This window comes from Schistocerca americana, chromosome X, assembly GCF_021461395.2.
Source record: "Schistocerca americana isolate TAMUIC-IGC-003095 chromosome X, iqSchAmer2.1, whole genome shotgun sequence".
In the NCBI taxonomy this organism is placed as follows: domain Eukaryota; kingdom Metazoa; phylum Arthropoda; class Insecta; order Orthoptera; family Acrididae; genus Schistocerca; species Schistocerca americana.
The window spans coordinates 163,495,613-163,509,839 of NC_060130.1; the positions used below are offsets into that span (position 1 = coordinate 163,495,613).

At 42.5% G+C, this 14,227-nt stretch overlaps 1 protein-coding gene across 1 annotated transcript in view; it reads right to left on the reverse strand.

The window, feature by feature from the left end:
* LOC124555885 (delta(14)-sterol reductase LBR-like) overlaps positions 1–14,227 on the reverse strand; it is a 241,770-nt gene that overhangs the window by 161,665 nt on the left and 65,878 nt on the right. The window contains exon 7 of the mRNA XM_047129946.1: positions 8,702–8,803. Within this exon, the coding sequence (XP_046985902.1) occupies positions 8,702–8,803 (102 nt within the window). The remainder of the gene's footprint in view (positions 1–8,701; positions 8,804–14,227) is intronic.

Below are 14,227 nucleotides of genomic sequence, written 5' to 3' on the forward strand. Positions count from 1 at the left end.
GAAAGGCAGGTAGCAAGCCATGTCTCACTTTCACTGATACTGCTCTCAATGTGGCTGATTAACTTTCATCATGAAATCTTTTTCATTATCTCTACAAATTACAGCCAGCAGTGCTTTAGAAACATAAATGCTAAACAAAGAGAAAAACACCATGAACTAAAAACAAAACAAGATAACATGAAGTGAACAACCATATGAAATGAAAACAAGAGAACAAGATGCTAACCTACATATTACTGCTAGCTATGGCCTGTGTGAGAGTCTTAAGGGCTGCTCTCTCACCAGCACTCGTTGTATTGGTAGCAGTGACTATAGTTATTGTTAGCAGTAATTATGCGCACAAACAACCATATATTAAAACACGTTGGTGGAATTCCCATGTGTTTTCTATAACAAACTATGGCTTCTATAAACATAGGATGCTCTACACTCATTGTACTTTTAAAGTAAAAGAAATCTTCAATATATTACATTGTAATCCACTGCGTACCATTGGGGTGAACATACAGGACATACGCAGCAAGCTAACCTTGCCTGGGTGCAGCACGATGTAACTTTTGGCCTTTCCTGAAGGTTAGAGAAGATTTTATATCCACCAACTATAACCAAAGCGTCACAAACATTTTACCACATACTTCCTTATGCCAGTAACTTTCCTAGACTTAATAGGAAATTCTGTTAGTGATTAACATCTACATTCATCCTGCTTGCTCTTATTGATCCAAGATGAGGCCTCAACACACTTGTCAGTAGTATCTTTTGGAAATATACATAAAATCTCAAACAACAACTCTAATGGGGTGGTCCCAATTACTCCTGTAAGAAACATCCTGGCAGACTGGAACGGTGTGCCGGACAAGGCCTAGTTTTAAGACTCAATCCAATACACAGTTTTAATGTATCAGAATGTCAGAATGTTCTAATTAGCGCACACCCCACTGCAGAGCGAAAATCCACTCTCCTTCAATTAGCCTTAAGGGCAAAATCTTGCACACCACACACAATATTGCCATATGGAGCATAGTAGAGGTGATGCCCTCACACACTGGCTGTGAAGCAGATGATGACCACAAATATAGCATCACAGTAGGTTCTGATCATCAGCAGGAACAGTCTATATGGACAGTTCCTGTTGTTATTAACTTATGAGGAACTTAAGAAGCTTTAACATCACAGGGGTAAACCATCACCTTGACCTTTTCAGGCAATGAATCACTCTCAAAGGCCAAGATGAAGACACTGGTAGCAAACCTGTTGTCTTTGGGTCCCCTGTAAACATGCCGGATGAAATGAACACACCACCATTCTAGATTACCATGGAGCTCATCGTCGGACTGCAAGAGGAGGTAGCCATAGAAAATAATCCCCTGGACCATGTTGAGGCTTTTATGGGGAGTGACAGAAACAGGAATATCACCTAGCCGGTCACAAGGGAGTAATGCTCGGGATTGGGCAGGGGATACTATCTGAATCAAGACTGTACCACTTTTCTCATCTTGGACAGTGCTGTCAGTTCCCCAAACTTATCCTCAAAATATTCAACAAAAAACTGAGGCTTCATAGGTAGACACGAATCCCCATCCATTCTGCTACAGACTAAATACTGAGGCGAATATGGCTCTCTTCTTTCTGTAGACCTATGTTCCTCCCATGGTGTAGCGAGGAAAGGAAACGATTTAGGGTCATACCAGTCGGCATTGTATTCGATCTTGCCCTTCTTAGAGACTGCTGGTGCTGTACGGTCACCAGCATGAGATGACTTAGTCCACTTCATTGTGGGTCATCTGCCCTGATGCTACCCACTCCGACCAGGGCCTCCCGCCACGGGCAACACCCAGCCACAGCAAAGGCTACCTGGCATGATGGCCATTGCTGGGAGTCCTAATACCCCAGGAAGATAGGCATCTACTCCTTGGCATATGTGGGGAGTTTACAGCTCAGGCATCAGCAGTGTCATTCTTGTGTTGTCAAGGGGCTACCACCAAATGGGTACATGACGGCCCCACCACAATGGACTGGCTACCGTGCTGGATATTGGGTGCAGAGATATCCAATACTGTCATGGGGGTGAAAGAGGACATGGGACAATGGAAGAAGATGACATACTCCGGAAAGTATCCTCGCCCAAATACACTCCTGGAAATTGAAATAAGAACACCGTGAATTCATTGTCCCAGGAAGGGGAAACTTTATTGACACATTCCTGGGGTCAGATACATCACATGATCACACTGACAGAACCACAGGCACATAGACACAGGCAACAGAGCATGCACAATGTCGGCATTAGTACAGTGTATATCCACCTTTCGCAGCAATGCAGGCTGCTATTCTCCCTTGGAGACGATCGTAGAGATGCTGGATGTAGTCCTGTGGAACGGCTTGCCATGCCATTTCCACCTGGCGTCTCAGTTGGACCAGCGTTCGTGCTGGACGTGCAGACCGCGTGAGACGACGCTTCATCCAGTCCCAAACATGCTCAATGGGGGACAGATCCGGAGATCTTGCTGGCCAGGGTAGTTGACTTACACCTTCTAGAGCACGTTGGGTGGCACGGGATACATGCGGACGTGCATTGTCCTGTTGGAACAGCAAGTTCCCTTGCCGGTCTAGGAATGGTAGAACGATGGGTTCGATGACGGTTTGGATGTACCGTGCACTATTCAGTGTCCCCTCGACGATCACCAGTGGTGTACGGCCAGTGTAGGAGATCGCTCCCCACACCATGATGCCGGGTGTTGGCCCTGTGTGCCTCGGTCGTATGCAGTCCTGATTGTGGCGCTCACCTGCACGGCGCCAAACACGCATACGACCATCATTGGCACCAAGGCAGAAGCGACTCTCATCGCTGAAGACGACACGTCTCCATTCATCCCTCCATTCACGCCTGTCGCGACACCACTGGAGGCGGGCTGCACGATGTTGGGGCGTGAGCGGAAGACGGCCTAACGGTGTGCGGGACCGTAGCCCAGCTTCATGGAGACGGTTGCGAATGGTCCTCGCCGATACCCCAGGAGCAACAGTGTCCCTAATTTGCTGGGAAGTGGCGGTGCGGTCCCCTACGGCACTGCGTAGGATCCTATGGTCTTGGCGTGCATCCGTGCGTCACTGCGGTCCGGTCCCTGGTCGACGGGCACGTGCACCTTCCGCCGACCACTGGCGACAACATCGATGTACTGTGGAGACCTCACGCCCCACGTGTTGAGCAATTCGGCGGTACGTCCACCCGGCCTCCCGCATGCCCAATATACGCCCTCGCTCAAAGTCCGTCAACTGCACATACGGTTCACGTCCACGCTGTCGCGGCATGCTACCAGTGTTAAAGACTGCGATGGAGCTCCGTATGCCACGGCAAACTGGCTGACACTGACGGCGGCGGTGCACAAATGCTGCGCAGCTAGCGCCATTCGACGGCCAACACCGCGGTTCCTGGTGTGTCCGCTGTGCCATGCGTGTGATCATTGCTTGTACAGCCCTCTCGCAGTGTCCGGAGCAAGTATGGTGGGTCTGACACACCGGTGTCAATGTGTTCTTTTTTCCATTTCCAGGAGTGTAGTTGAATTGCACATGGAGATGCAAAGCCATGACAAGAGGTTCCAGAGATCGCATGTAAGGGCACTAGGGATAACTCATGCGCTACCTGCGGCATCCTTCCCCATATGGCCCGCACTTCTGTAGAATTTGGAAAGTGGCAGGTCAAACCATAATATGGGACCTGAACTTACAGGGCCAAAAAGTTTGAGACTTCTTTTAGTCACCTATTACGACAGGCAGGTGCCTATCCTAACCCCCAGACCGGCAGGGAGCGGGAGGGGGAGGGGGAGGGGCGATGGGCGATGGGCGATGGGCGATGGGCGAGGGCGAGGGCGAGGGCGAGGGCGAGGGCGAGGGCGAGGGCGAGGGCGAGGGCGAGGGCGAGTTTTCTGATTCCACAGATTTACAGAACACAATGTGTTCAGGCAGTGTCAGAGAACTGAAGGTCGCAATGAAGGTGGTAGTCATCTCAACTCCTCCATTATTCCTTCACATCCTTAGCTCTACATCCACTATCCCCTGTGATGCCCATACTTTTTTGAGTTCTGCAATGTCAATGTCCAGAATATCATGGCACGTGACTACACCCTTGCTTGACCTAAGTGTGTTATGCAACTTTTGTGATGCCCTAAGAAGTTCCACCTGCTTTGTCTTGTTAGTCTCAACCAATACAGAACCATTTCGCGTCCACTTAGCACACTTTACGGTACCAGTAAGTGCTTCTAAACCTTTATGAATATAGAAAGGGACACTTTTTCAAACATCCCCTCCTTCCTCTTGGTCAACAGATACACATTTTTACAAGGGTGGTTCGAAAAGTTCTTGGAACAGGATAGAAAAAAAGTACTTACATCACTGAAACTTGTTTTTATTTTTCAATGTAGTCTCCTTGTAGATTAATGCACTTGGTCCAACGTGCCTTGGTCCCATCCCGAAAATGAGTTTCCTCCAGGCCTGAAAAATAGTTGTCAACTCCGGATATCAATTCTTCGTTTGAAGTGAATCTTCATCCACCAAGAAAAATTTTCAGTTTTGGGAATAGATGGAAGTCCGACAGAGCCATATCAGGTGAATAAGGTGGGTGTGGCAACAATTCATACCTTCGTGCATGTAATTTTGCAATGGCGATGGCACGTATGTGCGGGCGTGCATTGTCCTGTTGGAAGATGACTTTCTTTCTTGCTAAACCTGACCTTTTTCGCAATCTTTTGTTGCAATTTGTCCTGGAAGTTAGCATAATATTCTCCAGTAATTATTTGCCCAGTGAGGAGATAATCTACAAACAGAATCCACTTCACATCCCATAACACTGATGCCATGACCTTTCCCACCGAAGGAATTGTCTTTGCTTTCTTTGGTGGCGGAGAATCAGCATGTTTCCACTGCTTTGACTGCCGTTTTGTCTCTGGGGTATAGTAGTGAACCAAATTTTCATCTCTGGTCACAAACCAGTGCAAAAAATCTTGTTCATTTCTACTAAAACGGGCCAAACATTGTTCCGATATGTCCATTCTCACGCGTTTTAGATCCAGGGTCAAGAGTCGCGGCACCCACCTTGCAGATAACTTTTTTATTTCTAATTCTTCAGTTAAAATGTGATATACCCTTTCAGACGACATCTGGCAAGCATGAGCAATTCCACACACTTTCAATCAGCGATCCTCCATGACCATTTTGTGCACCTTTGCAATGATTTCTGGAGTAGTGATACGTCTTGGCCGACCACTGCACAGATCATCATCTAAGCTCTCCTAACCAAATTTAAATTCATTTGTCCACTTGGCAACAGTTGAATATGAAGGAGCAGAGTCCCCCAGTGTACTCTGGAAATTGGTATGAATGTCCTTTGCTTTCATACCTTTCTTTACGAAGTACTTAATCACTGCTCAAATCTCTATTTTTTCCACCTTCGCAATCACTACACGGGAACAACAACAGAGTCACGTCACCGCCACAGCTTTCTGCCAACAGCACTGACGTGGCACGTGTTTACAGGCAACAGTCCAATGAATACCATGTAAACAACTCGGTGCGCTAGCGCTGACCTCTCGTGGTGATTCCGAGAACTTTTCAAACCATCCTTGTATTTGTGATTCCTTGAAAGCTGTTTACTCCCAGGCGGTACCCCTATCTACACTAGTAGTCAATAAGTTTGTGTTTGAGGGTCCTATCTTGGTACCACGAGCAGCTAGGGAAATAATGGTCCACTCAGATAGACCCCCTGCTTTCCTGAGTAAACCCTGTACAACTGAGATGTAGCAAGTTCCTCAGAGGTTGCTGACAATTGACTGTTCCACCTAAACAGCCATGAGCCTCCTTGTCGCACCTTGAAATTAAGAGTTTTTGAGGTTTTAACTATTCTCACAATCCAGGCAGCTAAGCCAAGATCCCCAGTCCCTGTGACACACAATATTCCACCGCCACGCTACATGGTATTTGCTGAAGCATGCCCAGCACTCACTGTTACACAGTTACAGAGGACTTGCAGCACTTACCAGCCCCCAGGTCAGGAAATTGATTTGCGAAGCCCGTACCCAGCAAACAAATACTGAGCTCGCTGAGGTGCTTACCATTTAGCATGACCTGGGGGTCACATGTGGCTTATCGAATGCCACAGAAATGGCTAGCAGTGAAGCTCCATTGTGAATGTACCCTAGTGAAAGAGACAGCATCTTTAAAGAAAAAGTTGTTGCACACAGCATGTGCATATATTTGGCATAGTATGAAGAACATTAGACAATTTCAGTATGTTGTTAAATTTCCCTTGTCAAAGTGAATACACACAAATAATGTTAACTTACACTTTCCTGCATCAAACCACATTTGACACAGTGTTATAGCCCTTTAAAATGTTTACTAATATGGTCCAAATTACAGCACATTTTCCTTTTAGACACTAGTACATTTGTCTGCAATTTCATTTTAACCCAGATATTATCTTGACCTATTAATTTTGTTTTGCCTCCTGCCATGTATTACTTATGATATTTTTCAGCTAACAATTCATCTTCTTAAATTATTGCAGATTGAAAACCTATAACACTACCTTAATTACACTCTAAAACAAAAGATTCTTTTCACCAGAAAAGAATAATACAAATGGGTGGGACTCAGTAGGTGTGATGTACACCTACAGACAAACAAATGACAATATCGCGAAAATAGGATGATTTATTCATTAAAAAGAACTTAATAAATTGAGCAAGTCAGTAAAACGTTGGTCCACCCCTGGCACTTTATGCAAGCAATTTTTCAGTGCAGCATTGATTGAGAGAGTTGGTGGATATCATCCAGACAGACATCACATCAAATTCTGTCCAATTGGCATGTTAGACAATCAAAACCCAGGAGTGGTTGGAGGGCCTGCCCATAACGCACCAAATGTTTTCAATTGGGAAAAGATCTGGTGAACTTGCTGGCCAAGGAAGGATTTGGCAAGCACTAAGACAAGCAGCAGAAACTCTCGCCCCGTGCTGGCTAAAATTTTAAGCCCAGGATGGCTTGCCATGAAGGGCAACAAAATAGGGCATTTAATATCATCAACATACTGCTGTGCTATGAGGATGCTGCAGATGACAACCAAAGGGCTCCTGCTATGAAAAGAAATGGCACCCTCATTGTCTTCATTCTTGTCAAACCCTACCTTGACCAGCAAGGTCACCAGATCTCTCCCGATGTTAAGAACATTTGGATCATTATGGGTTGGGTTCTCCAACCATCTCAGGATTTTGACGATCTAATGCACCAACTGGACAGATTTTGGCAAGATATCCTTCAGAAGGGTATCCAACAACTCCATCAATCAATGCTAAGCTGAATAACTGCTTCCATATGGACCCGATGTGCACAGACTCATTAAGGACTTGCTCAATTTGTGACACCCTTTTACTTGAATAAATCACCCAATTATTCTGAAATTATAATCATTTGTTTGTCTGTACATGTGCATCACATCAACCGATTTCTGTCCCATTTGGATAATTCCTTTCTGGTGTGTCTTTTTTCCCCCTTGGAGTGTAGATATTAGTTGCTTTTGGGTATATGATTCTAAATTTTTATCAGCAATTACCTGGGAATATTGGTGGCAGCTGTTGCATCATTTAATTATACTCTCAATCTATCCTTTACTGTTTATGACATATGTATCACTGTATCTTTATCATAATGCATAGTAGAATGTATTAATGTCCCCAACACTATGATGGTAGCCTGCATCCGAATTCTCTAACACCCCCCCCCCCCCCCCCCCGCCCCAACACACACACACACACACACACACACACACACACACACACACGTATCTGAATTCAACTGTCAACTGTTCCTCATTCCACTACTTAGAAACACTCTGCATATTGTTTGCCAAGATGTTATACAGATTCCATCCGAATACAAGCGCTCATCTATGGTAAACTGCTTGGCCACAACCAAAGACGCAGTCCAGCAAAATGAACTTGTTAAACAATAAAGACACAGTTCAAAGTAAACACCACAACAACATTGTGCACCAATATTCTATAACAAATAGTTCCTTAAAAATTGGACTTGTCTCATTTCTTTTTTTTCTTGGGCCACTTACTACACCTAATATTTAGTGTTTTTAATTTCGGACAACTTTCTTCTCCTTCCATTAGTGACTCATGTCTTGCGATGACAACAAAGAAATTCAGCAAAAGTAGCAGATAATGTTACTATTTAAACCAAATGCCAGTTAATATTCTTGCAGTATAATTTTCAAAATCTCTTGAATTGTGAAAGAATTAAGTGTCATTATTATGCAACTATTTTAATTAATTTCCACATTAAATGTAAACCATTACCTATGACTATGAATAATGAAACACATGTGGCCACAAACTTTGTACGATAGTTCCTTTTCCTCTACATTGTTGCACACCTTTTGTCTGGTAGTTTACACAAGATACAGGTTTGTATAAACTGAAATATCAAACCATAACAGAGTTTTCATTCTGCATGTGAACTCTCCACTCATAATCAATAATGTTTTCTCATAATGACCACAAGCTGTGTACTTAAACCAATGAACTGACATCTCAAAGGCTGGTCCAAGGTTAAATCTAGTGTGACTCGAATGATTCAAAGTGAAAATACGACGAGTGATTTCAACATGCTTAATTCAGTGACTGGACTAACCAAATTTACTCACCAACAGAACCTTCCTTCAAAAGTCGGCTGGGGATATCTCTGTCCAGATATGACAGGTGGCGCAAATCTCTGTCAAGATATGATGCAGCATACGTTTTCACACCTGCAATTTTGGGAACAGAGTTATTTATGTATCAAATTTCAACATGTTAATGAAGTTAAATTACGAACTATTGCTTTCTTCAGGTAAATACATGTCATAAACATGATGAATGAGAGACTTGTGTCCACAGTCATTAATAATTATTCTTCTTTTCCCTGTTCTTTCTCCCGTATCTTTATGAGGTTGACATGTTAATTTTCACATTTGGTAATGTTAGTGGTAGAGGGTGGCCACACACCTTTGCTGTTGCAGTGGAAGCTGTGACCTTGAACGCTCTGAACTGCACAAAAATGTGGTTAGAGTATAAATTGTTCATATCAGAAACAGTGGTATGAGCCATTTGCATGCAAAATTAGGCATCTTAGCATAAGACACATTTGAACGATCACCTATTCAAGGTCTAAGAGAAGAAATCTGGTAACACGAAGAAACAAAATATTGATGCAACAAGACAAAAGCACAGATATTTCAATGCTGTGACTTCAAATGCCATATTTGCCTCTGCTTAAAATAATCACACTATTTGAAAAGCAATCTTTTCTACTGTCCTGATACTGTTGCATAGATATTCAAACTTTAAAGTACAAGTGTAGGATTTCAAACAAATTGTCCAAACAAAGTGGATCAGAACAATATTCACAGCCCCTAAAGCCACTTTCTTCATATCAAACTTACCTCCTGCATTAAAGCAGTCCAATATCAAACACTGCAATATTGCCATTTTTAAATGATGATATCAGTATGTCTATGTCATAACCTGCCTTTTGGCAAGCATATTACAAGATAGGCTTTTACTTCGGTTCAGAAAGCTTGTTTTAAAGCACAGAGTGTAGTCTGATGATAACATGACAATTGTGCAACTTCACTTGCAGTTTTTCACATTGTAGTCTTACAAGAATCAACAATCCTCCTCATGTATAGCTTATACTGCCTAACGAAGTACACGTCAAGAGGATGGTAATATTTTGTCGTCTTGGGTTTAAATTCACTGTTCAGAAAACTTTCATCCAACAGAGTACAATTTTTTATGATCCGACCAACAAACACACAGCATCAGGCTCTTCACATAATCATGTACATCTGCACCAAGACTATAATTAGATATCTTTTCATATGCTCTTCCATCTTTTTCCCACTTTTGCTTGCCTCCACATGAATGTTTCATAGGCATGTTGCTTCAAATTTGTTTGAAACATCTGGGCCAAAAATGCCTTGCAGCTCTTGAAATCAGATAATAGGACTTGTTAGCTAACTACCTCTCACTGATATGGCCACATTAATTGTATGGTTGGGTGTAGAGCTACGTATAAATTGTAATACAATATCTGTATTTTTCTCTCCTCTGGGAGACAGTGTGGACAATGAAGACATTTCATAATTACATTGATTTTTATCACTGTTCCAAACATTTTATTTATCCACACTCAAGTCTGTTACCTATTTGTTCACTTCTTCCACAGATTTTTGTTCCTTCTGGACAACACTATGATGATCTTCTTGTGGTGTCACCGCCAGACACCACACTTGCTAGGTGGTAGCTTAAATCGGCCGCGGTCCGTTTAGTACATGTCGGACCCGCGTGTCGCCACTGTGTGATCGCAGACCGAGCACCACCACAAGGCAGGTCTCGAGATACGAAACAGCACTCGCCCCAGTTGTACGGACGACATTGCTAGCGACAATACGGACGAAGCCTTCCTCTCATTTGCCGAGAGACAGTTAGAATAGCCTTCTGCTAAGTCCATGGCTACGACCTAGCAAGGCGCCATTAGCCTTACCTAGTTTGAGAGTTATCGTATAAATGTCACAAGAAGAACTTTGTACACCAACAAAGATTAAAAGTTAAGTATAAAGCAGCTACGTACTTTTCTTGCTACCATTCAATAGTTATCCTGTTCCAGACTTGACGCCAGTCGGCGTGTGTGTACGCGTGCCTTTCTTTCGGCTCCCTTCCCAGTGTGGCGTAGCAAGCTTGTTACGCCACAACACTTCTATGTTCTTACAAGTGATGAACACAATAATATATCTGGTAGGAATGTTATATTCAGTGTAAGGTTTGTTAATAACAGTAACTGAACCTGTGAAATTGTCCATGCCAACCACTTTATATGCTTCTAATGTCCACATTTGCAGATGCCCATAATGAACAGCAGTACCATATGGTCTTGTCCTTATCAAACTGTTAAGAGTACATACTCTTCTAAAGTTTTTAATTGTGACAGCCTGTTTCCCTCGAAGTGACCCTGATGTCATCTTCTGCTAGGCATAATCTAATATTACCCTGCAATCTGCCGGTGCCTCGTAAGATTACTATAGGAGTTCAAGCCACGACTGTAACTGTCTCCATATACATTTTCCAGTATGTTGTCATCAGTATACTGGCACTAGACATTTTAGGTGGTGATGGTTCATACTCACTTCTAGTTGAAGGGGCCTATTGCTCTGGAGATAAAAGTCTTGTACTACTGGACAAGCAAACTTTGGGTACAGGCTCTTCCTGTCTTTCTACACCTGTCCAGTATATCTTCTTGCATTTCCACATCATCCCAATTTTATCTGTGAATTATTATGCTATATAAAATATTAGTGAACACCACATCCCCAACTCCAATCACATTTACACATACAACACATTACAACTTTGTCTCAAACATTTTGACACCATTTATGGGAATAACTCACCTAATGATACCAATATATACTCTTCAGTCTCTACCCCACAACCTAACACACTAAAAGACAGCCCCCTATTGCAGCTATACTATTCACACAACCAATACAGATGGTATTTCATGAAAGATGCCCAGGAGGGGGTCCGCAGTTTGTGTGGTGCGTTTGCTGTCTGTTGCCGCCGTGTCTGCCGGCTGTCAATATGCGTAGTTCTCGAACACCAATACTTAGCGTGTGCCTCCTACGTTGTGCGACTCTGTGTACTGGTGTTTTCTTTCGATGTTTTTTTAAGGTTAATTGCTTTAAATATTGTTGTTAGATGTCATTATTGCCACTGCACCGAATCTGGGGCTTTCCTTGTCTGTGTGTAGCTGGGCCTCATCCTCAGAACACCATGTGTGTGTCTTCTATGCTGTGTGACTGAGTGTTTTCTGTCGTCTTTCCATTCGGTATGGTGTACATGAAGGATCAATGAGTGTTTCTTTTGTTGAACTACACAGAAATAGAATTGTATGTGGAATGTTGGCTTGAATTCATACAAAAATTTCCCAGTACGCATGTTCCCAATGATTCGACAATACACAGATTAGTGAAAAAATTTCAAGATACTGGATCTGGTTACACAAATGAATGTCTAGAGAATCTAGTGTTTTACCCGAAAATAAATTAGACAAAACAGGGGAGGCCTTGGAAAGAAGCTCTAGAAAGTCTCTGTGCCGTTTGGCACTTAAGACTGGTGTGTCAAGAGCATCTCTTCACAGTGCTGTGCACAAAGTGAAATTGAAACCATACAAAATCACAGTAGTGCATCAACTGAGGAACTCAGATACAGTTGCTCGATCTCGTTATTGCAACTGGCTGTTACAGTCTGTGCACGATGGGGAAGTTGATCCTTAAATGCTTTATTTTCTGATGAAGCATGGCTGCATTTGTCAGAGTATGTTAATTCTCATAACAATCGACGTTGGAGCTCTGAAAATCATCATGACTTACATCAACAACCTCTGCATGAGCTGAAAACAGGAGTTTGGTATGCAATTACTGCAAGAAGAATTACTGGACCAATCTTTTTCCATAAAACAATAAGTTTGGACAGGTACTCAAATAATAATTTTTCCCGTGCTCCAAATGTGAATTCAACAGGAAGAAACCCTAATAACCAGTACAGTGGAATGTACCCTCTGCCATGCACCTTGCGATGGTTTGCAGAGTGTAAATGTAAACGTATGTGAACAATATAATGTATCCTTTTTTTCAAGAACCAACACCTAACGAAAAGATGTACCGATATTTCATGAAGGACAATGCAGGCCCACACATCGTCAATGCATCAAATCGGAGGTTTTTTTTACGACAGGATAGTTGTCCACCCTCCTCGTTCTCCAGATCTAAATTCGTGTGATTTTTATCTTTGGGGAATGTTAAGAGACAAGGTGTATGCAACCAATCTCCCCACACTCGAAGAGTTGGAAGACAGGGTTTCGGATAGTCATTTCCCAGATTCTGGCAGCAGAAATTTGTCGAGTGTTTGCTAATGTGTTCAGGAAATGTCAGGCTGGTCTTACCAGAAAGTGACATCATTTTGAGCACCTACTGTAAATAAAGGCAAGCTTCAGTTAATAATATGGCAACACTCTTTATGCGTAACTCAGGGGGAGTGCGCCTGCAGCCGACTACCAGAAAATTAGTGTCCGAGACGCAGATGCGGTGGCAGCAGCCAGTGAGTGTGCTGTGCTACCTGCAGACTCCTCCCAGGAGTCTTACATGAAACACCCTATACTTTTTAGTGCAGGTATCACGTGCCACCATTGGATGGTGTTAGCAGACAACACCTGCATTTTGTATGTGAATGGCCAATAACACAGTTTTTTGGGTGAGAAATTTATATTCTACGCACATTTTGGTGTGGTTCTTAGCGTTCGTGGTCACACACTTCCTTTGATAGTAAGCGTCCTCAGCTGACAACTACTTAGCTATATCAGGGGATGTATGTATCTTACAGAATGTTTTTGAAATGATGAGCTTTCTACCCCCTTCCCCCACTTCAATATTGTTTCATTTTTGCTCCATGGTGCAGCTGTGAATAGCCGTACAGTATGAACAACAGTTTTCATGAGAGTGTACATAACCTGTGGAATCAGGTATATGAAGTACCTCAGACACCAGGTGCTCAAATTTTCCATTAGAAATATCCCTTATGCTTGATATACACTGTTTGACAAAGAAATTGAAATACCCAGAAGATATTTATTTATTTACATTTTCTTTGCGTGGAGCCATCGTAATGATGGCTTTTGCAAACGTCAGACTTAATACTATGGTTACATTTACAAACACTATATTCTGTAGCTGTTGCTTCTTATGTGTATTTTTTTTTTCATTTATCACATTACAACTGATATGCTAATGCCTCATGTTACAATCACTGTCTTAAAATTCGTTGAAAGAATACAAACATTTTTCTATTAGAAAAGATTTTAATTTTGTTTTAAAAACATTTCCCCTGTACATTCTTAGAGAGTTTGGTAACTTATTATACCAAATCAAACCACTGATAATATGGACTTCTATCAGTCATTTTTAACATTGTTCTGTTACGGAAATAGTTACACTTTGTTCTAGTGTTGTGATCATGTACATCACTGCCCTTGATAGCTTCTGTTGGTTGAATTATAAAAATATACATCTATATTGAAGATGTACAGAGAATATATTGTTAGATATTTCTGCTGCACAATCACTTCACAACATGAA